Consider the following 25,987-nt stretch of genomic DNA (forward strand, 5'->3'; position numbering starts at 1 on the left):
AAACATAACTAATGCACTTTATAGGAGCTAAGGGAAACCAAACCGTGGGGTTATTTATCGGGACGGTCAACTTACTATCAATGAGAGCCCTAATATCACACACACGAAAAGAACCATCGACAGCTAACCTCGATCTCCATGTATCAAGCCCATTGGAGCTCACAACAAACCTTGTGATATCCACAATAAAGTTCAGTTCCAGCAACTCTTGAGAATTGTTGGGTTTCCTCTTCCAAGCCCATGAGAAAGTGCCATCAGCCCATCTACCACTTAAAAAACAAGTTTTCTTCTTATCTAACGCAAATAAAGAAGGGAATTTCACTACCAAAGTTCTGTTCTTTAGCCAATCATCTAGCCAAAATAGAAATTTCTTACTATCCCTCACCTGAAATTCAAAAATATTTGAAAAATCAATACCATTATTGCCAAACGTCGAGAATACATTGACAATACTACTCTAAGTGCCCAGGAAATATTTTTTTAGCCCAAGAGTGAATAGGTTTCCTTTCACATCTATGAATACTACCAATCACTCGCCTCCAAAGAGTGTCCTTTTCCGCATTAAACCTCCATAACCATTTTGTCAAGAGGGCCCAGTTAAGCGAGGCCAATGTGACATCCCCAAAATCTCGGCCAGAAAAGACCGATTTCATTTATGCTTTTTGAAATAATTTTCAGAGTAAATCCTTTTAATTTTAAAAGAGATGCGGAATTTGTTCCCAAAAACAAAACATGATAAAATAGATATTTATCAAAACATTTCATAAAGAAATATGATTTCATTTCACAATCAAAAGTCGGGATGTCATGTTCCGATACAGATCATAAAGCATAAACAATAGCATTACAAGTCATTCAACAAATATATACATATACAGACTTGTAAACAAAACAACTTGATGTTCGCCCATCTTAAGCTCTTGCGCCACTTCCTGTAAAATAAATCAACTGAGTGGGTCAGGCTTGGGAGCCTGGTGAGCATATAGGGTTTTCAACCCACAATAATTATATTTAATTTCAACAATCAACAATAAACCCGATTACCCATTCCCGTTATCCTCACCTTACGTTCCTAAAAATAACGTCTATTATAAGGAACCTATTTCAGGATTTTTCATCGGGATGGACATTACTGCAGAGGGGCTTCCTCAACATTAAGTGTCCTAAAGGCAACCATGTGGGGGATAGAGTACACCGGTGAACACGTCGTTCACAACACCTACAGGTAATGAGCCTGCTAGTGTTCCACAGGACAGTCTAGAATAGTCCGTGGTCGTCATCCATACTCTGCTGAATGACTAGAATAACACCAATAACACCGAGGCCTCTCATCTGTTTATTACACACCAATTATCTACCCATGTTCTACCCAACATATTAGTAGATAAAAATATACGTTTTTATACATAGTTTAAAAACCTGTATAACATGTTTTAATCAACACATATTCCACATAACAGATGAGGCATACACACATAACATGTATTTCATAGAGAATACATCATATCTATAAGATAGAAGAGAGTAAATATACACTCACACGTATAACAACCAAATATATACACCTAACACGTATTTTATATGAAATACTTCATAATATTGCGTTGGAATGAAAATAACTACACACTCACTTGATCAAAAGATGATCGGGCAGCACTACGGCTTGCAGAAGAGGTGTTTCTCCGTAGATCTGGAAGATCTTCACAAAACCGGGCTCCTCGCGGGCAGCGTTTCGGCTCGGGAATAACGCTCTTCGGGATCCTCGGGGCTTCGGATCTTGCTTCGGGGCTCGGGAATATTACCGGGGCTTTGGGGTATAAACGACATGCAAATCGAGGCAAAACTTAGAGAGAGGGAAGAGTTTGAACAAGAGAAAATGGCTGAATTCGAGTTCTATTTATAGGCTGCTGGGTCTGGGATTACGCGGGGCGTACTCAAATTACGTGGGGCGTACTCAGTACGCGGGGCGTACTCGGGTTACGTGGGGCGTACTTTAACGTCACTGCGTGCGTCGACTGGTGGCACTCGAGTATTGGTCAGACAAGTTGCATCCGACTGAGTACGCGGGGCGTACACAAATTACGCAGGGCGTAATTGACTTGTCAAACTTCTAAATTGCGTAACTTTCGCATACGAGCTCCGTTTTCGACGTTCTTTATATCCACGCGAAGGTCAGACCATACTCTACAACTTTCATTTAGACTCCGTCGGCTAATTTTGAATTTTATTTTTATTATTTATTTTTAGAAGGCCGGGACAGAAAAACTTCGTTATAAATTCATAATTTCTTCGTCTGACGTCCGTTCTCGCCTAACTTTTCATTGTTTCGCTACTAACAGCAGGATCTTCGATTCTCATTTAGATTGTTTCAGCTAAAAACCGCTCGATCTCAAATCGAGTATTCGGGCTGCATACTGCCACGTCGAAACTTCAGAAAATCATAACTTCCTCATACGAAGTCAGATTTGGGCGTTCCTTTTATGCATGCTCTCGGTTTAACGAAATCTACGACTTTCGTTTAGATCGCTAAGGCTAAATATCGCTCTATCTTAAATTCATATTTTACGTCACTCAGCGTCGTACCGGTTCTGTCTCGAAACTTCGACAGGTCATAACTTCTTCGTTATAACTCGGATTTTGGCATTCCTTATATCTCCGGAATCCTTGTTTCGACCACTACAACTTTATGCAAAGATGTCGGGGTTATCTCACACTTAAATTTTGACGCTTATTTTATTCTTAATTTATTAAATTATAAAATTAAGAAAATACACACATAAATCACATAATTCAAATAATTCACTAATAATACATTCTTATTATTTCAAGTTGAGTTACAAGGTTAACCTAGACTATTACATTGCTAAAAATGGCAAGCCTAGAAACACGGGCGTTACAGCCAAGGATCTGACCCCAAGCCCACCGTTCGGCCCAAGAACCACATTCCAAGCGACCTAGTTGATTTTTTGTTTTTCTTCACTTCCTCCCCACAAGAACCTCCGTCTTAATTTCTCGAGATTATTTGATAATGGAAATCGGGGCTTTAAAATGGAAAAATTAAAAAGGGGGAGACTACCCAGCACAGCTTTAACCAAAATTAGGCGACCGCCAAAGGATAAAGTTTTAGCTTTCCATAAAGAAAGCTTATTTCGAACACGATCAATGATTGGCTGCCAATTCCTTTTTTGGGACATGTTGGCTCCGACAGGAACTCCAAGATATTTAAAAGGAAAAGAATCCGCCTCACAACCGAGAATTCTAGCGCAACTAGCAATTTCATTATATCCGAAACACCAATGCCAAAAACTTTAGATTTGTGAAAATTAACTTTGAGCCCCGAATACGCATGAAAGCAACTCAAGATTCTTGTCAAATTTGTGAAATTAGAGCTTGTCCAATCTCCAATAAACATGGCGTCATCAGCGTAAAACAAGTGAGAAGTTATAGGTCCTTCGTTAGGCATTTTAGCCCCAATGAAATAGCGAATAATCGCAAGCAGAGCGCATGGCGACATTTAAACCTTCCATAACGATTGTAAATAGGAAATGAGATAAAGGATCCCCTTGTTGAACCCCTTTGGTAATTGGAAACTCTTTTGTGACGGAGCCGTTGAGTAGCACAGAAGCTCGAGAAGACAAGAGGCAACCTTTTATCCAAAATAACCACTTATCACCAAAACCCATTTGTTTCATGATCGATTCCAAATAATTCCAATTAATAGAATCAAAGGCTTTGTCGAAATCGACTTTGAAACGAAATGTTTTTCGTTTAGATTTTTTAGCCCACGCATGTAATTCATTAGCAATCATTGGCCCGTCAAGAATGCTTCGCCCCTCGATGAAAGCAATTTGAACTTCCCCAATCACCGATCCGATAACTCTCTTAATTCTTCCGGCAAGAGTTTTAGCAATAATTTTGTAGACACACCCAATTAAACTTGTGGGACGAAATTCATGAAGCGTGAGAGGATCTTTAACCTTTGGTAACAAGGATATGAAGGAAGAATTACTTTCCTATAGAGAAAAAACCTTACTTTTCAAAATGTTTGACAAATTGCATAATATCTCCTTTCATGATCTCCCAATATTGTTTAATAAATTTAAAGGTAAAACTGTCAAACCCGGGGGCTTTATCATTACCGCAACTCCAAATTGCCTCCTTTATCTCCTTAACATCAAATGGTTTTTCAATAAAGCATCTATCTGTATCCGAAAGTTTAAGAAGATTTTCGTTAAGGAATAGTGGTCTCTCATGACATTCTTCACGAAACTTTTTAGCAAAAATTCCCATGCCTCCTTTTTTATCGCCTATACATCGGTGGTCTAATTACCATTTATCATGAGTCCATGAATGTGACATTTCCTATTTTTTTATTTTTAAATGGAGATGAGAACTCTCGGTTTTTCCATGTGTGGAATGTTGGAAACAAACTATTCTTTGATGGATATGATGTTTTTGAACAATTTGTTTTGTATCCTATGCAAATTGAAGAATCTCTTTTGTTTTTGGTTCAAATATTCATATATATTATGTTGGTTATCCTTGACTAAAAACTGTTGAGCCACCATCAGCATTCGTTTTTCTTGGGGTTCAACTTGAAAGGCTCTTTGATTTTTAGTTAGGATGAATGTAAGGGTGAGCTTATGTAACGCCCGTAGATCCGGGCTAGTCAATTTAGAGACGATAAGCATCAAAATGATTATTTAGAAGGATTAATCTTAACCGAGTTGTAGTATATGTCACAAGGTTTCCGTGCATATAATGAACGCCGAAATCCGAGTTATAACGAAGAAGTAATGACCTGTCGAAGTTTCGCGACAGAACCGACACGATCCAGCGCGACGTAAATAGTGAATTTAAGGTAGATAGATATCTATCCTTAGTGATCTAAATGAGAATTGAATATCTCATCGATAGTAGTGCAACGACGGAAAGACGGACGAAAACGGAGTTCAGATGAAGGAGTTATAAATTTCGAACGGAGTTTTCCTATCCCGGCCTACTAAAGATAATATATAAGTAATATATTTATAATATATTAAAAATAAAGTCAAAATTAGCCTATGGAGTCTAAACGAGAGTTGTAGAGCATAATCTCACCTTCGCGTCGATATAAAGAACGTCGAAAACGAAGTTCATATGCGAAAGTTATGAATTTATGAAGTTCGGGGCGTGAACCCCAAAGCTGTGTCAGAGACCACGAAGTGGCAAGCAGTGCCACGACGTGGCAGGTTTTCTGACACCTCCTGGAGTCCCCCAGATGCAACTTGGGATTAGGGATGTCAACGGGACCAAACGGGAGCGGGATTAGCTGCCCCCGCTCCCGCCCCCGAAATCAATTGTTGCCCCCGCTCCCGGTCCCGCCCCCGTTCCCCCGGTTCCCCCGCTTAAAATTCGTTTTTTTTTGCTAAATGACTACTTTGTGTTAGGCTAAAAAGCTTGTTTTTAATAACTTTAAAAGTTTAAAACATAATCTTTTAGAAACTAAACAATTAAAAATTCAACATTACGAATTCAATATTACAAAACGACAATTCCATCAATCTTAAAAATATAAAATATGACAAATCCAATATTACAAATATAAAATACTTACATATCCAAAAATATATAATTAATTCACTACCTCTTCAATATCTATTAATTGAAAACGGGAAAGTGAAACCTAACCTACACTTAAAATTAGAAAATCTATTTTGTATATGTATTTTATATTAAATATATATTTTTTACATAAATGTACAACCGGGGCCCCGCGGGAGTACGGGACGGGAATACCAACTCCCGCTCCCGGTCCCGAAAATAAGCGGGGTTTAATTTTGCCCCCGCTCCCGGTTTTTTTAAAAATTTAGTCTCATACGGGATCGGGATCCCACGGGAGCGGGGTTCCACGGGGGTTTTTGACATCCCTACTTGGGATGACGCATGCAGTGACGACCAAGCCCACGACGTGGCAAGGGCCAGTATTGCCCTATAAATAGATTTGAAGGGCCATCCGAGTTTGGTTGCTCATTCTCTCATCTCTCACCCATATTACCTCGATTTACGTGCAAAGAAGTACCCCCGAAGCCCCGGTATCATCCCGAGACACGAAGCGAGTCCCGAAGCCCGAAGATCCCTAGAAGAAAAGAGTTTCCGAGCTGAATCTCTGCCCGCGAGGAGTCCGGTTTTTTGTGAAGATCTTCCAGATCTACCGAGGAATACTACTTCTGCAAGTCGTAGTGTTGTCTGATCATCTTCTGATCAAGTGAGTGTATAGTCCCTTTCATAAACACGATCTTAATACAAGTATTGTTTGAATGTACTAAGTATATGTGTTATGTGAGTGTATCGATGTTATCTTCTAATCTCATAAATATGATTTATTCTCTATGAAATATGTGTTATGTTTACGCGCCTCATCTTTTATCTGGAATGTGTTTTGAATGAACGTACTATACAGGTTTTAAACTATATCTAAAAATTTATATTTTTATCTAATAAAATGTTGGGTAGAACATGGGTAGATAGTTGTTTTGTGATAAAAGGATGAGAGGCCTCGATGTCATTGTAATCCAGTCATCTAGCGGAATTTAGATGACGACCACGGACTTTTCTAGACAGTCTTGTGGAACGCTAACAGGTTCGCCACCTGTAAGTGTTAATGAACTTGGGTGTTCATTCGTTGTATTCCATCCTCTCATGGTTGCCTTATTTGACTTATATTAATGAGGAACCCCCAAAGCATGTGTTGTCGCCCCGATGAAATATTCTTAGACTAGGTCCCTTGTGTTAATTGTCTTAGGGATGTAAAGTGAGAATAACGAGAATGGGTAATTGGGTTATTATTGGTTGATGAAATTAAATTAATTATTTATTGTGGGTTGAAAACCCTATATGCTCACCAGGCTCCCAAGCCTGACCCATTCAGTTTTCTTTGCATTACAGGTAATGGCACAAGAGTATAAGTTGGTGGACTTGACAAGAGGTTTTGGATTATAGATCAGTAGTTATAAATAACTGTTGTAAGGTCTATTATATATTGTTTATGCTTTTGGTCTGTATCGGAACATGACATCCCGATGTTTTTATTATTTAATGAAAATACATTCTATTTGAGAAATGTTTTGATAAATTGTTATCGTATTTTGTTTTCGGAACAAATTCCGCAACCGTTTTCTTTAAAAGATTTACTCTGATTTTATAAAACAAAGCATAAACAAATCGGTATTTTCTGACCGTGAAATTGGGGATGTCACAGCTTAATAGCCAAAGAAGGAATTCAGATGAGCATTATAAGCTATGAATGTATGTAGATTTCTATTTTTTCTTGATGATTGTTAAGCATTATAAGAGTGTAATCTTTGAACATTTAAACGAATTGGTTAGTGTAATCTTTGGATATTATTCGGATATATGTTGCCAATTTTGACCTTAATTGTGCTATTATTATTTAGGATGATGTTGATTTCATTAGTATAAAATTGTTTTATGTTTAAAATTGTTCTTGATTATGATAAAAACTATGATAAATTACTTTAAATATTAATGTTTTAGGATGTTGGTTTAGAATGAGGGTAAAATGATTATTTATCATTAGTCAGCACATCCAGTCAGATGTACAATCAAACAACATGATTTCTTACTCAGTCAAGATTTTTTATCCAGACAGACATTTCCCAGTCAATACTTTCACAGTCAGCAACTATAAAACAGGGCCTAACCCCTATACATGCATAAGATTCCAACAACCTACTATATTCCCCTATACATTCATAAGATTCCAACAGCTTACTCTATTTCCCTATACATTCCAACAATATAGACACATTTTAAAAAATGGGTCATGTTATTGGTTTTGGTCCAAAAAAAGTTGCATCTTGATTTTGGATTTTTTTTTTTTTTTGTGATTTTGGTTCCTATGCACTTAAAATGATTATAATTTTTTTATTGTTGTACTATTCAAATTATTAAAAACTAAAATTCATAATTGAAATACCTAACCCACACCTCTCTCTTTAGCACACACTACGATTCCATTTATCTATCTTTTCATTGACCGAACGAAAACCATAACCAGCAACAAAAAGCACCGTCAGCGCAACAATATTCGTCGAAAACCACCGTCGGTGGTGCAATACTTGTCGGAAATCACCGCCAACTGAAAAACATAGCTTTGTTTCTAAAGACCGTTGGCACAAGCATTTATGTGGTTTCCTAGTGGCTTTAGAATCTTATTCATCCATGGAGTCAATTCCTAGCTTTGACGAAGTTTAGACAACATTTATATCTCATTCAGATCTTATCCATAAACACCCACCCCACCCTCATCGGAGGAGCGTCTGAATTGGTGTTTTCTTTTCTCCATTGGGGTTAGATGAGAATCCGATTTTTTCCAGTGATGGTAGGAGTTTGAGATCAAAGGGTAAAGGTTTACATGAAGATGAAATGACCCCATATAGGAGGACAAGTTGAAATTGTTGTGGAAATCATCGTCGTTGTGGGGTACCAACATTAGTTATAATCGTTGGTGGGTGTAAGCTCGGGCAACGTCTTACAGGGAGTTAAACCAGTCATGAGCCTTCTTCATTGGTATCCGGTTGCTAAGCCACCACATCCTCTGGTATCAATTAGATCGGTTCTCCGACGGTTGCCTTCATTATGTTGCCTCATCACATGACAAATTTTTCTGGTGAATAAAGTAGGATCGGGGATAGGGAAGAGAGAAAGAGGGTTGATTTTTTTGGGCTTTTCATGGTAGATCCGACATGTGGTGGTGGTCTGATGACGGACGGTGGGGGTCCAACTAGTGGTGTGTTCGGTAGCAATGGAGAGAGAGAGAGAGAGAGAGAGAGAGAGAGAGAGAGAGATGAAGTCAATGTGTGAGAGGTAGGTGGCTTAGTATGAGGTGGGATGGGTGTGATTTTTTTAATAAAGGTAGTAAAGGAATAACTAAAAGAAATTAAAAAGAATTATTGGAGGGCATACGAGTCATTTTAGATTCAATATGGACCAAAACCACAAAAAAAAAAATGTAAACCATAAGGACCAAAACCACACAAGGTATTCAAAACTAGACCACTGATGCACCACAAAAAAAATTAGAACCATAGTTTTTTTTTTGACAACCACATGTTTTGCAATTTGTCTAAAATTTATTAAAAAAATAATTTTGACAAATATGATATATTAAATATTTACAAAGATAAATATGGTATTTAAAAATTAAGTTGAACGATTATATGATATTTTCAAATTTAAATAGACATACAAACATCTCCATAAACTCAATGTATCATATTTGGTAAAAAGAAAACAAAAACATATGCATCGAAAATAGTTTTCCATGACAGTGATATGTTCGTTTTTTTTTCTTTTTTTCTTTTTGGAAAAGACGAATAATCCTTGCCAAATTTTACAGTGAGAAATAACGATAACTGGGAAAAAAACTCATTCTAAACTTGTTTTTTTAATGTATTATCAGCAGTTTAGTAAAAGTTAGGGACTAGAAGCGACAACTCCACAATATTATTGGGTTTTATAGAAAATTAAATTGTACAATGCGGAAAAAATTTACATTTAATAGATTACATGCCTCATAAAAAAGATATATGTCATAACACTTTGAAGACAACATATAATGAACAACAAAACTAACATAAACCATAATATAATCGAAATCATGAGATTATGGTTACATAACTTTGATTTGGTGTAACAAACAAATCATTTTAATCCCACTATAGTGTTGGTCTTGGAAAACTTAGCACCAAAATGATGTTGTTTCTAATAGCTAACATCAAAACCCTATAACTAGAAGACAATATGAGATATGAGAGAGGAAATGGAGTATTTTCATTCACAGTAGCCTTTTAGGAAGAGTATTCTCAAAAATCATAACCATTGAGGTCCTATTATAGTATGGATAGGACAAGGAAAAAACCTATATTTAAATAATAAAATATTCAATTTTATTCTTTTCAAATATGGTATCCTTATCACCTTAGAAATATTCCATAAACCCTATATCACTCCCAACTTTCGTTCACCACTATATGGGTTATATAACTTTCTTTCGTTACTCAATTACAAACAATTACAATTCAACCCTTAGACCTTTAATTAATTCCAATTAATCCATGATTAAAATTATAATTAATTTATCAACCTTATTAGTTAACAAATCAATTGTCGATTTCTGATTAATATATTAATCATAATATATTAACAAATCATTTATCGCAATTTGTTAATCATATAATAAGCTAATAAATGTATGTCCTTTCTCTTTCTCCCTCCCTCTCTCTCTCTCTCTCTCACACACACACACACATCCCCAAATCGAATTGACGGAAACATTCGGGGGTGGATGAAGTCATGTACAATATCATAACAATACATAATAGTAAATCAAGCAACAACATCCATTGCATTAAATTGTATAGTCAATACAAATGTGTTCTTTATAACGTTTAAATGACACCAAAAATGAATGTATAACAAAAGAATAAAACGAGTCTTGATTTCCGCTCCGGCTTCTCAAAAGCTGAACGAGTGTACCTATCGTACTGGTTCCCCGAGAATACAAGTTATTTTGAAAGAGAGCGTCAATATAAAAATATTGGTGAGATCATAAGTAATTTAGAGTTATTATGTTGCATTTGTTTTACATAAATGTTTGCATTTGTATCATGAAAATGCTTTTTTATTTTTCCAAAAAATCCTATATTTTCTACTTATATGTATATGTATGATCTCTAAACTATAGATATTATAGTTTACTAGTATGTTTGATGTATAACTGAACTGTTGAAAAGACTCAATTGATAAGCATAAACAATTAAGTTAAGTGTAACCTTGAGAATTATATTTAATATTAAATTAAGTATTTAGTATGTATAATCATAAGTTAATCGACAATCGGACTAGTGAATCCTACCCTAAGCCCACAACCAAACAAGGAACAGGAGTCATGCTCATTAACATTAGTCCTAAGTCCATTAAAGCATGCTTATACTCAAATATCTATATGAATATGGTTTTGAAAGTAAAGAGTTTATAATTAGTTTGAAAAGCGTTTTGAAACGAAGTTTAACAATGTTTGAAAACAGTAAAGTCCTTTTGTTTACAAGTAATCAAATGTATAAACAAACATAATTCTATTGTGTTTCAACTTGTACCCCCCCCCCCCCTAAAAAGCATTTAAAACATGTAAAAGGTTGATTGTAGGGGTATGAACTCACCTGTTAGTGAGTGATTGCTATGAAAGATAGATATGGGATGCTTGAGTTCATAAATGAAGCCCCGAAGCACAAATGGATCCTATATAGCATATAATAGCATATATATTCATACAATTAGTGCCTATAACAACTAATATGCATATTGAACAACCTTAGGATGAAGGAAACACTTACAATGAAATGTTAGGACAAAAATCAAGAAGATGAAAGGTGTTTACAGTTAAGCTCTAAGTGTTCACGACCCTTTGATGTGTTCACGGCCCAAGAACACTTGAAGTGTTCACGACCGTGTTCTTGATTGTATGAAGGGTTCATTGCCCCTGGTGAAGGGTTTATAGTCGTGTTCTTAAATATCTTGAAGATGATGATAAAGAAGTGATGAATCAATGGATGGAAGTAAGTGGTTTCAAGTATGAAAAAGATAAGGATGAAACACTTACGATTTTGGGGTGAAATGAGAGCCATTGTTGGATGATAATTGAGCGGATTTGAGAGGTTTTCGGACAAGGATGTAAGAAATGAGGGATAAATGAAGAAAATATATATATAGAGAGAGGGGTTCACGGCCAAACATGGGTTCACGGTCGTGAACACCCTTTGATGAATTTTCTGGTTCAAATGCATTCCTATGATATCAAGCTAACACTTCTTAACATCTAATCCTTAAGTGTACAAGGCTTAGAACTCATAAAATGACACTTAACACGGTTAAAAGATAACAGAAACAAGTCTGAACTCTTGGTTGATATGAATTGACTTACATGATAGAATTTACGGGTTGTCACATCATCACCCTGTTAAAGGGAATTTCGTCCCAAAATTAAGATTAATAAATACACACAGACTAAGGGAAAATATGAGGATACTTAAGTTTCATTTGATCCTCTCACTCCCAAGTGAATTCGGGTCCTCTCTTTGCATTCCAACGGACCTTCACTACAGTAATACGACTCTGTTTCATTTGCTTGACTTCCATATCCATAATTTTCATGGGTTCTTCCATGAAGTGCAAGTTCTCATTTAGTTATATCTCGTCTAGAGGTATCACAAGTGTTTCATCAGACAAACACTTCTTTAAGTTCGACACATGAAATGTAGAGCGTACGTTCCTAAGTTCTTGCTGTAGGCGAAGTTTATAAGGTACTGGGCCGATTCTTGTGAGAATCTCAAAAGGCCCAATGTACCTTGGATTAAGTTTCCCATGCTTGAGGAAGCGTATCATTCCCTTCCAGGGAGAGACTTTCAATAGAACAAAGTCACCGACCTGAAATTCCAAGGGTTTTTGTCGTTTATCAACATAGATTTTTCTGTCGGTCTCGCGAGGCTTTCAGTCTCTCGCGAATTTGTACTATCTTTTCTGTTGTCTCTCGGATGATTTTCGGACCGGTGAGAGTGTTGTCATGAACTTTTCCTTTAGCTGACTGAGTGTCGTCCACCTTAGCCCAACACATAGGGGATCTACACTTCTGGACATAGAGGGCTTCAAATGGGAGCAACCTTGATGTTTGTGTGATAATTGTTATTGTAGGAGAACTCGACAAGGGGTAAATGAGTATCCCATGCCTTTCTAAACACACAGGCTCGCAACATATCTTCTAGAGTTTGAACAGTCCTCTCACTCTGTCCATCAGTTTGTGGGTGGTAGGTTGTACTCATGTCCAGCCTGGTCCCCAAAGACTTTTGCAGCGACTGCCAGAATCTCGAGGCGAACCAACTGCCTCTGTCAGAGATAATGGATATAGGCACCCCACGAAGTCGTACAATGTCTCTAATGGAGGTTTTGGTTTGATTTTCCATCTTGTCCATTTCATTGATCAGCAGGAAATGTGCAGACTTGGTTAACCTGTCAACGACCACCCGTATGGTATCGAGACCACCCGCTGTCTTGGGCAACATGGTTATGAATTCTATTATAATCCTATCCCAATTCCACTCTGGTATCTCCGGTTGTTGTAATAGACCTGAGGTATTCTAGTATTCGACCTTAACCTTGGCACAAGTAAGACACTTGCCCACGAAGGTAGCAATTTCTACTTTCATGTGAGGCCCCTAGTACAACTTTTTGAGATCTAGATACATCTTATCTAAACCTGGGTGAATGGAGTATCGAGCGTTGTGCGCTTCCTTCATGACTACGTCTCTGAAACCACCATGAATTGGCGTCCGAATCCGGTCCATGAGATATAGAGCTCCGTTACTCTTGACTTATAGATTTTTGTCCATTCCTCTTAAGGCTTCACCCGCCATGTTCTCAAGTTTCAAGGCTTCCAGTTGAGTCTCTTTAATTTGTGCGGACAGGTGCGAATGGATTGTCATGGTCAATGATTTAACTCTACAACCTGAGTATTCCTTCCAACTTAGGGCATTTGCTAGTACATTGGCTTTATCAGGATTATAACCAATTTCACACTCATAGTCATTTAGTAGTTCGACCCATTATCGTTGTCTCATGTTGAGTTCCTTTTGATTGAAAATGTGTTGAAGGCTTTTGTGGTCTGTAAAGATAGTGCTTTTCGTTCCATACAAGTTGTGTCTCCAAATCTTTAGGGCAAAAATAACTGCTCTTAGCTCAAGATCATGCATAGTGTACTTAACTTCGTGTGTCTTCAACTGTCTCGAGGCATAAGCGATGACCTTTCCCCGTTGCATCAGAACACAACCAAGCCCTTGGTTGGAAGCGTCGCAGTACACTATGAAATCTTCTATCCCTTCTAGGAGGGATAGTATTGGTGCGCTACACAGGGCTTGTTTGAGCGTTTGGAACACATTCTCCTGTTTTTCTTCCCAGCTAAAATTCACACCCTTTTGCGTCAGGGTGGTAAGTGGCTTATCTATTCTTGATAAGTTTTGAATGAACCTACGGTAGTAGCCAGCGAGGCCTACAAATTGACGAATTTATGTAGGCGTTCTTGGTGGTGACTAGTTCTCGATTGCCTTAATCTTGGAAGGATCCACATGAATACCCTCTTTGCTCACCACGTGACCCAGGAATCCAACTCTTCGAATCCAAAATTCACATTTAGAGAACTTCGCATACATCCTCTCTATGTGTAGTGTTTCCAAGATTCGATGTAGATGTTGACTATGTTCCTCCTTACTACGCGAATACTTAAGTATATCATCGATGAATACAATCACGAACTAATCCATGTAACGACGACACACCCAGTTCATTAAATCCATGAATATTGTGGGTGCGTTCGTTAATCTGAAGGGCATCACTACAAACTTGTAGTGACCATAGCGAGATCAGAAGGCTGCTTTGGGAACATCTTCCTCTAGCACTAGTAGCTAATGGTACCCGGATCTTAAGTCAATTTTTGAAAAGCAACTCACTCCTTGGAATTGGTCGAACAAGTCGTCGATGTGCGGAAGATGACAGCGGCTCTTAATGGTTAATTTGTTAAGCTCGCGGTAGTCAATGCACATGTGGAACGATCCGTCTTCCTTCTTCATAAATAAGATCGGTGCTCCCTATGGTGAGAAGCTTGACCTTATAAATCCTTTGCTGAGGAGTTCATTCAGTTGAATGAATAACTATTGCATCTCCGCTGGTGCTAGATGATAAGGCGGCTTGGCTACAGGGGTAGCTCCAAGAATTAATTCGATTATGAACTGTACTTATCACTGCAGGGGTACCCATGGGAGATCTTCAGGGAAGATGTCGGGGAAATCGCAAACATCCGGGATGCTCTTCAAATCTTGTACTCTTTTGTTCGAATCAACAATGTGAGCCAAGAAGACATGGTACTCCTTTTGTAAGTACTTATAGGCTTGAATGCATGAAATGGTTTGAAGATTTGCGCCTGGTTTGTCGCCGTAGATTACTAGGGTTTCACTACTCGGCAGAATTAGACAGACGACCTTCTCAAAACACAGAATGTCAGCATGATGGAGACTTAACCGATCCATGCCAACGATAATGTCGAAACTCTCAATTGAGACATGTATGAGGTCGATTGAAAATGAATGGTTATCTATAGAGAGGGTACATCCTACGAAAATATCGCTAGAGGTCTCAGTCTTCCCATTAGCCATTTCTATGACGAATGTTTCTTTTAGCGCTTTCGGTGTTTGATTAAGTAAGTGTTTAAATTCTTGGTTCATGAAACTCCTCTCCGCTCCAGTATCGAATAATATGCATGCATATGAGTTATCGAGGAGAAACATACCCATGACCATCGTGGGGTCCGTCACGGATTCCTCGTGACCAATAGCAAGAAGTCTTCCTGCTCTGCTCGCATTCCTTGACTTAGGGCAATTTCTTTTGTAGTGCCTCATTTTGCCACACCCGTAACAGACCTGGCTTGCTCCTGTGTCAGGGACCTGGGTGATTGGCCTAGTTGGTGCCTTGTAGAAACAGGTTGTGTCCCCTTTCCGATCACTGTTAACACAATGCATTTCACGACAGGGGACGTTGTGATCGAAATTGCACTTGTTGCACTTGGGCAAGCTCCCCACATATTGTTTTGCTGGTGCAAGGGTTGCAGGGGTCATCGCAACCTGAACAGCCACAACCTGTTGTTTCTTGGCGGAGGGTTGTGCTGATTAGCTTTTTTTTTCCTATCTAGTAACTTCCTCTTGTTATCACTTGTCTTGGTTGGTTCTGGGACAGTATGGGTAGTTGTTGTTGCTTGTGGTTGGACTACATGGTCTATAAGTCTCTGTGCTAACCGCTTGGAATTGTCGAATGTAGTATGGATTGAAGACAAAACATTCCCCTAAAATGGAGGTACCAGTCCCTATATATATATATATATATATATATATATATATATATATATATATATATATATATATATATATATATATATATATATATATATATATATCGATCTTCTTGCTTTCTGTGGGGACCATACCTGGACATAGCTCCACCAAATCACTGAACCTCATCGTATAGGCCACTATATCGTAACCTTTCATCTTAAGGCCCCAAAGCTCTTGCTCGAGCTTCTGAATTTCGCCCCTCGGGCAGTATTATGCTGTCATGAGGTCCTTCAGCGTATCCCAACCCATCTCGTTAGCCACTACCAGGGTGAGTGACTTGACATGGCCATTCCACTACATCAGGGCTCTGTCAGAAAAGGTACAAGCAACAAATTTTACTTTGCTTCCTTTCGGGCAGGATCAGATCTCAAATATCGACTCCGTCTTCTCAATCCATTGCGATAGGGTCTTCTCAAAGATTGACTCTGTCTTCTCAATCCATTTTACTCTGCCTTTAGGCCTTTCAAATTGTAGTTTGGGTCATGATTTTGGACAAGGCTATGATAGGGGTAAATTGTCTTTTTAACCCAAATATGGATTTGTGGTACTGGATTGGAACCTAATTGTTAATTGGGTGTTGTTTTGTATTGATAGTTCGAGGATCTGTCAGCCAGCAACCAAGAGTTTTATGTATGATTTAGCAGTGCGAGGTGAGTCTTCTCACTATATCCATGGGTCGAAGGCACCAATTCCGGCCCATTATGTGTTATGTGGTATGCTAGTTGTCTATGTGCTACTTGCATGGAAGACTCCGGGGGGAGCCCGTGGAAATTATATGTCAGACCACGGGGGGAGCCCATGGCATTCCAGGTAAAGACCATGGGGGGAGCCTATGACATACTAGATAAAGACCATGGGGGAAGCCCATGGCAACTATATGTATGTGCATTATAATCTATGGTTGTATGTTATATGGTATTTTAGGGAACTCACTAATCTTTGTGCTTACGGTTTTCAATTTATGTTTTTGGTACTCTGATTTTCAATTGGAAGAGTTCGGGATGATTGCAGAGTACACACCACATGTTTCCGTATTTTGTGAATTACTCTGATTTGATGATGTTTTGCTAAATCTTGATTACCTTGGTTTTATAGGAAATATTTGTAATAGTGATTTACTAATCCAAAAACAAAAATTTTACGGCATGATTTTTGGGACGTTACATCCGCCAAGTACTTCAGATGTTATAATCAAATTATTAAGAGGGGGGGGGGGGGCAAAGATATCGCTTTTCCTGTTAAGGTAAAGTGAAATAATTAATTTGACTATATAATGATACATTTTACCAACCAGATCATGCATGAAACTACTCTTTATAACACCTAGTTACGAGATGTGTTTGGGTAAATCAATGCACAACCGATTAGTAAACTATGAACTATATATCTTCGTTTAAAACAATAGATATTATTGTCGTAAAATTACTCGTGATAAAATCCATGAAGTAATATCTAAGCATGGGTTTATCCAATACTTAAAATCTATATTTTCAAAATCCATGAAGTAATATCTAAGCATGGGTTTATCCAATACTTAAAATCTATATTTTCAAAGTACTCATGAGTATCGTATCAATTCCACTTGCAATGTTTTAACCTCAATCGACAATCTACAATCAAGTAATGACAATCTTAATTCATTACTTACTTCCAAAAGTATATCCGATAGTGGAATTGTGAATAATATTAAAATTACTCAGAGAATTAAACATGCAAAGCGAAACATAATAAAAATTAATTAACTACGGTTTCAAACTTACTGAATATAAACAAATCTGATTATTTAATCACCATAGTGATTACAAATTTATTCATTGTATAATGTTTCGAGTAATTAACTAACCACTTGAATTGGATAACATCAGTGATGCCTATGTTACAAACATGCTTACTATGTTTCTCTATGGTCCTTCATTTGTGAACAGATCCACTGGACATTATTCAAATGACGCACATTTCACAAATCTTAATTCTTTATCACTATCTAAGATGTAATGGAATTTCAACTTTACATGTATTGATATCTTGTGACGGTGAGGCATTAAAGTCACAGAGACTCAACCAAGTTTCAAATTCAATATACACTCCTTGAACAGCTCTTGCATTAAAGGTTCCAACTCACATGTAGATTTTGCAAACATCTCCAATTATGGAAAACATTTCAATATTCTCATATGACCAACATTCTGATAAAAAATCATCTCAATCCAGAAGGTGTCACTATGGTACTTTACAAATGCTGTCATATTTCTAACTCTTCCACAAGCAACCAATTCTTTGGTAAACCTTATTACGTTATTAACAATTTGTTTAACAACTTTAGTAACATAAAGCTGAAAGATCCAATATGTTCAAGAGTCAGATTAGAATGATGTTGTTAATTAACATATGATACTAAGGGTCGTACTAACAACAACTTGATACAATTGATTATTTAATAGAAATTGATTTTAATAAATATTCATAAACTCTTATAGTCAATTGGGAAAATATTTATTTCATGGAAATAATTATTTTACAATACAAGTAACACATTTTTCATAAAGTATGATTTAATAAGTAATGCACAAATTTTGGACTAGTTAAATACTTTTGTCTTTTACCTAAAAACAAAATTTATATTTTATAAAACTTAGGTTTATAAAATTTAAACTCTTTCTCTATTCTTTTAGTTAAAATTGTGGCTTCTTACTAGGGTAAGAAGTCATGGTTTTTTTTTATTAAAATAAGGAAAATAATGCATGGGTTGTAGAGCATGGGAGACAAGTAGACTTATGTTCAATGAAAACTTAATAGGTTAAGGACTTTCATAAACTGAACAACTTAAAATAAAAAGACACTCATTAATCATAAATGTGAACTAGAAAATATGAACACAACTATAAAAATATTTAATTTTGTTAGGCATTTCACCAGACACTTGTAAAGCCTCATCAAATATAACTTGGTAACCCTTTTATAATTCAAAGTTTCACATGAAATCTTCTTGCTTATAAACAAATATAAAAACAGTTGGTTCTATTAGACTAATTTATTAATATGAGGGAAATCCAGTTACAACTCATAATTTTGATTTTTAAGATAAAAATAAAAACCGGAGTAGATGAAAGAAACAATAATTTAAATCATGTTTTTCAAGCAACATTTGCTTCAAATCATATTCAACATCATTATAAAGGAACGTGATTTTCAGAAAAAATACAAAAAGTTCGTCAATTAAATAGCTAGTTGAGAAGTCGAATTAAAAAAAAAAAATAACATATGTTAGCAATTAATGTTCTCACTGTAATCAATCTAACAAAAATTGTTCAAATTATAGGAGTAAGATGAATTAGCATTGCAAATTGTTAGAATAGAAAATTGGTTGTTGTATGATTGAATACATAACTTAGTTGGAGGCGAAAAATAAGATGGTGATTCTGGATTGGTGTTCAACATAGTCCAATGACACAATCATTTTTCCCGGCCCATTTAGATTATTTTGTGACAAAACTACCCTTAATGAAGTCGATTGGTTGAGAACTATCCTTGTAGTCCTCACCGGAATTGGAGTCATCATTGGATCCGAACCTTTTATATATATATATATATATATATATATATATATATATATATATATATATATATATAGACACACACATACACACACCTATCTATATGTATTTATATATATTAATATGTGAAAATATTTATTTATTTCCTTTAAGACATATTTTGTCATATAAATCATATATATGCAAAAAAAAAAAAACATCTTTTTATATAAACCATATAAATAAGTATTTTCATAATTTATTGTATACATTGTTTTATATAAAAATATAAAATATATATGTATTTATACTTATTAAATACATATTCACACACACACACACACACACATATATATATATATATATATATATATATATATATATATATATATATATATATATAAATTTTAGTATGTAAAAAAAACTTACTAAAAATATAATACACATATAAATATACTGTAATATGTTTTCTACAAATTGAATTACGTTTTAAATATTCATTAAGATGCCATGTTGTAGTCTTTGGTGATTGTTGTAATTTTCAAAATCGTTTGAAATTTATTCCAATGGTATATTACCACTGGAATCATCAATTTCAACTAGAATCTTCACAATAAAATATGGAATTACATCTTGCATTAACTTACGAATCAACAACTATGACAAATAACTTAGATTACAATTGTTTGAATCAATTACTGTATACACAATCAATTATACAAGTTATAGAGGCCTTGTACAACTCATTATCGAAATTAAGTATTGCTTTGTCCAATTCTCATCAGAATTTGAATTTGATAAATCAATTATTAGGGTTTTGAAGGGCATTAAATTCCCAATGATGCTTAAAATCCGTTAATTTTAACGAGTCTTGTGTTTGTTTTATGATAACTAAAATTTAAACATGATTTTTTAAGCATGTAGGAACATATAATCTACATCAGGTTCATCGTGGGTTCCTAGTAAAAATCATAGTCAATTATATAATTTTTTTTTTAACATGTTGATTGGTTAGGTGTTAGTTTTAATATTCCAATTACTGTTAGCACTAAGGATCGGACCCTGACATCCCCATTCTCGTAAACCAAGAGATTATGGTGCTGTTTGTTTTTTCGAAGCGAAAATGCCTGAAGTCTGCGGACCACCTCTGCAACCATGTGTAGCAGAAGAGGGGACCAAACAACTATAACATGTAATAAAAAGTTTGTTTGATTTTTTAACATCTGCAGACTGCTGCAATAAGTTAAAGTAAGGTGTGAAGAACTTTGAAGTAGAGAATCAAGTGCTGCACCACGCAACACATGTACAACTGTTTTAAGATAGAAGTCTTCCGAAAAACAAACAGTTGCGAATGACCAAATGTTGCGTGTGTGCTGCACGATGCAACAATAAATGGTCAGAAGTGTTTTTTTAGAAAAAAACAAACAACACCTATACCTCTACCAATTGAGCTATTCCCATTTGACATTTTTTTTTCGTTTAATACCAATCTGTTATCAATAAAAAGAAAAGTTTTAGATATATGTAACGGGTAAACGGGTAACAAGTTGTACCGTTAATCATTTTTAGATGTCAAAACTAATTTTTTTAAAAAAACACATTCATAGATATTAAGATCATAAAATTACTATGCACGAACAAATGGACTCTATTGAAGAGTTCCACAACATTTAACCATTTTTTTTTTCATAAAACTCACTCTTAAAGTCCACAAAAAGAAAAACCTTAGTATATAATAAAACCACATAATATGATTTGTTTGTTTGTTATTTTATGACTTAAAAGACATATTTTATTATTGGACCTTTTTACATTTTTCTTTTTGAAAAATGCAAAGATTTAACTTAAATACAAGCAACAAATTTGTTAATTATTAGAGATGAAAAATGCCGATTAAGAACAGGGAAGGGCCATTTATGTAACTCCTTCCAATCTTAGAATCAAATAGGGCTTCGTCTACACAGGGCATCAACTATATAAACGTAGAGTTAGGGTTTTTGCTAGTGTTACCGAGCTACCGTCGCCGCACAGCCATCTTTGAACCTCAGGTTCTCCCTCTCGCTCTCTCTCCCTCTATTTGAATGCTTGAACTATTACAGTGTGTTTATGAACATCTCTTAAAATCAACACTTGCTTATTTCTATCACCTATGTTTTCGTTCGATTGTTCGTAAGGATTTGATTTCAGTTGAAATCCGATCTATATTTCGTTTCTTCTGATTATATAGACTACCAGTATGCTCAGTTACTGGAAATTATCTTGCAAGCCGTTGATTTTATGAATTGCACTTATCACGAATCCGTATCTGTTTTCATATGGAACACTTCAATTGATAACATACCGTCAAAACGTTTTCGGCTTTGTCTGGAGCTTATTTAGTACCTAGTAATGGGTTTTTATTCGTTTATAGGAAATAGATGCATTCATCAGTAAAGATTCAATAGAGTTTTTGAGCGTTTGATTCGTTTGTGCATCAAACATTGAAAAATATAATCACTTATAGATGGATCTTCAATGAATAACGATCTGATTATCATATTAATCCACTTTTGTCTATAGATTTTTGAGTTTTCTGTAATTAATTGTTTACTTTCTGATTTAAAGGTGGACGAAGGCAAGAATGTCGCACAGGAAGTTCGAGCATCCCAGACACGGTTCCCTTGGGTTTCTTCCCAGGAAGCGTGCTGCTCGCCACAGAGGCAAAGGTATAGTTCGTTTCTTAGTTTGCATCAATCAGTTCATCCTTATTTTGTTTATGATTGGAGTTCATCTCTGCATTTTTAATCTGGCTTTTTCTTTTTTAAACAAGATCCTTACTCTTTAAAACTTCCATTAATTGATGAAGAAACCAACATTACTCTTTCAGAAGTGATGTAAAATTGAGACTAGACCTTCAAAATTTTCCACCACTCTCCCATACACTCCAAGAGCACGTTGATATTTCTAGTAGTTCTGGTCAAATTTGAGTTGTATTTTTTCATTCTCTTTTTGCATTTGTAGTTATTAATTAAACCATGGTTTGATTTGATTTATGCAGTGAAAGCTTTCCCCAAGGATGACCCAACCAAACCTTGCAAGCTTACAGCTTTCTTGGGTTACAAAGCTGGCATGACCCACATTGTTAGAGATGTCGAGAAGCCTGGATCAAGTAATCCATTTTTCCTCAAATTCCATTATCAAATCAATTAGTATCTCTTTCCACTATACTAATCTTTACTTCTTTATTTCTTCAGAGCTCCACAAGAAAGAGACATGTGAAGCAGTGACAATCATCGAGACACCTCCCATGGTGGTTGTTGGAGTTGTTGCCTATGTCAAAACCCCTCGTGGCCTCCGTTCTTTGAACACTGTTTGGGCACAACATCTCAGTGAAGACATCAAAAGAAGGTTCTACAAGAACTGGTGCAAATCCAAGAAGAAAGCATTTGCCAAATACTCCAAGAAATTCGAATCCGATGAGGGCAAAAAAGACATTCAATCCCAATTGGAAAAAATGAAAAAGTACGGAACCGTCATTCGTGTCCTAGCTCACACCCAGGTAAAAAAAATTAATTCCCATTTCACCCTTTATGTAATTTACTCTTTTATATCTAAATCTGACTCATTTTGTGTTTTCAGATTAGGAAAATGAAGGGATTGAAGCAGAAGAAAGCGCATTTGATGGAGATTCAAGTGAATGGAGGAACAATTGCTCAAAAAGTTGATTTTGCTTATGGGTTTTTTGAGAAACAGATTCCAATTGATGCAGTTTTCCAGAAGGATGAAATGATTGACATTATTGGTGTGACAAAGGGTAAAGGTTATGAAGGTGTGGTGACACGTTGGGGTGTGACTAGGCTGCCACGTAAGACCCACAGAGGTCTACGTAAGGTGGCGTGTATCGGAGCGTGGCACCCTGCCAGAGTGTCATTCACTGTTGCAAGAGCCGGACAGAATGGGTATCATCACAGGACTGAAATGAATAAGAAGATTTACAAACTTGGAAAGACTGGACTCGAGTCTCACACTGCACTCACTGAGTTTGACAGGTTAGTGACTCACTGAGTCAGAAACTCAGAATCTTTTGTAAATAAAATTTACTTTTTTTAATGAGTTAATGGTGTGTTGTTATGTGTAGGACTGAGAAGGATATAACACCAATGGGTGGGTTTCCTCATTATGGTGTGGTGAAGGATGATTATTTGTTGATTAAAGGGTGCTGTGTGGGGCCCAAGAAGAGGGTGGTGACTTTGAGACAGTCGTTGCTTGCTCAGACGTCCAGGCTGGCGCTTGAGGAGATTAAGCTCAAGTTTATTGACACATCATCCAAATTTGGGCATGGTCGTTTCCAGACTACACAGGAGAAGCTTAAGTTCTACAATCGCATGAAGGCTTGAAGAATTTTGGGGTTTTGAAATATGATGATCATGAAATGTTGGTTTCTTTTGTTTTCTGGTTATGTTTTGAATTCTGAAAAGAAAGACCAGTTTTGGTTTGAGTTTTGTTTACTTGAGACGTTTGAATTTGTAAACGTTTTTTGGTTAATTTCAGGATATTTATTTTACAATTCAGGTGTTTATTGTTTAGTTTATGCACTACTAATGCTTGCAAAATTGTTTTATGTTTGTTCTCACACAATTTAAAAAACAAATCTGCCATTTTTCTTGACGAAAATGCACTAAAAAAAAATCTTGATATCATAGTAAGTTTATTGGAGGAAAATTTAGATGTTTTATGGAGGTCATTGGCAGGTTGAATCCTGTATGGAGGTTCTATATCGACTATTGAGGTACATATATGGACGGTGATGTACATGATAGAAGTACATGTATATGTGGAAATTTAATAGGATCAAATATGTGAGAAGCATTTTTTGCTATACAAAAATGAATTTTTTTACAAGAGTTTATGAGATTATTTAAAAATGGTTTTTCTAATTTAGAAGAACAAGGATCTTATAATACTGATATATATCAAGGGGTATTTGATATATTTTTAATGGATCTTATAATACTATACAATATTTAAACTATTTAATACCACAATTAAATTTGATTCAATATATGATGTGTCTTTTAATAAGTATGATAAGAAGTTCGGACTTAATTAGACAATGGTTCAATTAGATCTAAATAAATAAAAAACTATCAAAAAACCCAAAGATTAAATTGCTTACATTTATATTTATTAACTTTTCAGGTTCGATCTCCAATAATAAAGGGAAAGACCAGGAAAAAGACTCATACACAACCGGTCTAAAAAGATTGGATAGAGGCCTGATAGTTGTATCATTTTCGGGTTGGCGGGTCGCGGGTCAAAATACACCAACCCGAACACTACCCATTTAACTATACATGTACGGGTTTGCGGGCCACAGGTTGACGGGTTTGGAACATAAAACTTAATATGATATGTCAACCAATTTATTTATACGGGTTCACAGGTTGACGGGTTCATGGGTCAGATGTTCCTACTAAATGGAATTCTACTCAATCGCCAACTAGTAATTGAAAGTTAATACTCAATTGCAGGTTCTTTGTGAGTTCAAGGCTTCAGGCGCAACTCACGTTCAGGGCTTTAGGCATCGACATCGTTCGATTCATGTCGTTGTTTCTGTCCTTCACCACAGAGGGAGATTGGGAGAGGGTTGCTTATTCAATTTTGTTTGTGTCTTTGTGAGTACTAATATTATTTAGCGTAAACGCCAAACGAAAAAACGAGTTACGCATGTCAAATGGTCAATGACATCCTATCCTAGACTTATAAACTGTATAATACTTACGTCATAATACATTTAAAAAATACATAATTTTTTTTATTAAAATTCTAACACATTTTTTGAGAAACCAATATATGACCTGTTTAATAAACGAGTTCGCGGGTTGAAAGAATCAACCCAAACCCGTTTATTATGTATCGTGTTGAGAATTACCAGACCTATTCAAAACTGATTCAAGATCGGACCGAGAGCAACCCAGGACCAGTATTAAAAAAGGATGGAACCCAAATTTGTAAACATATCATTTTTATATTGACTACATATCTTTCAATCACATTACCCAATTGCTTCCTACCTTTTACGCATACTAATATTCCTACCAATTAAAATTATGACAAATGTCACATTCCATATTTTTTAAACTATTTCAGTAAAATTATATTAGAAATATATCAAATAAAATCAAATTGAATGGTGGAAAGATGATACTTATTATAATTTTAGTGGATAAGAATATTTGTAGGATTAAAAAGTAGGAGACGATTAATTTTTTTGTTTTTGTTTTCTTGTTTTAATAAATTTATTTTAATCTTTGATTTGATGTTAATCATATAGCATAATCTTACAAGACTTGTTGTTGTGAATAGATGGTAGAAGGTGAAATCGAACAGGGAGATGATCTTGCAACTTCAATTACATAATAGTAATGATGGGTTGAACCGATTTCAGATGCATAAAACATGATTTAAGAATAAATGATACTA

The 25,987-nt window shown here is 35.8% G+C and overlaps 1 protein-coding gene across 1 annotated transcript; it reads left to right on the top strand.

The window, feature by feature from the left end:
• Positions 1–21,445: 21,445 nt before the first annotated feature.
• Positions 21,446–24,071, top strand: RP1 (ribosomal protein 1). Its single transcript, XM_078973446.1, has 6 exons — positions 21,446–21,573; positions 22,130–22,230; positions 22,563–22,673; positions 22,759–23,063; positions 23,144–23,553; positions 23,643–24,071. The coding sequence occupies exons 2-6, from the start codon at positions 22,146–22,148 to the stop codon at positions 23,899–23,901; spliced, it is 1,170 nt and encodes a 389-aa protein (XP_078829572.1). The 5' UTR covers positions 21,446–21,573; positions 22,130–22,145; the 3' UTR covers positions 23,902–24,071.
• Positions 24,072–25,987: the final 1,916 nt, after the last annotated feature.

This window comes from Lactuca saligna, chromosome 9, assembly GCF_052625555.1.
Source record: "Lactuca saligna cultivar CGN05327 chromosome 9, ASM5262555v1, whole genome shotgun sequence".
Taxonomy (NCBI): Eukaryota; Viridiplantae; Streptophyta; class Magnoliopsida; order Asterales; family Asteraceae; genus Lactuca; species Lactuca saligna.

Coding starts and splice junctions, on each gene's coding strand:
- RP1 (XM_078973446.1), top strand. CDS start 22,146: ATGTCGCACAGGAAGTTCGAGCATCCCAGACACGGTTCCCTTGGGTTT. Junction 22,231..22,562: donor TGCTCGCCACAGAGGCAAAG/GTATAGTTCGTT, acceptor TGATTTATGCAG/TGAAAGCTTTCCCCAAGGAT. Junction 23,064..23,143: donor GTGTCCTAGCTCACACCCAG/GTAAAAAAAATT, acceptor TTGTGTTTTCAG/ATTAGGAAAATGAAGGGATT.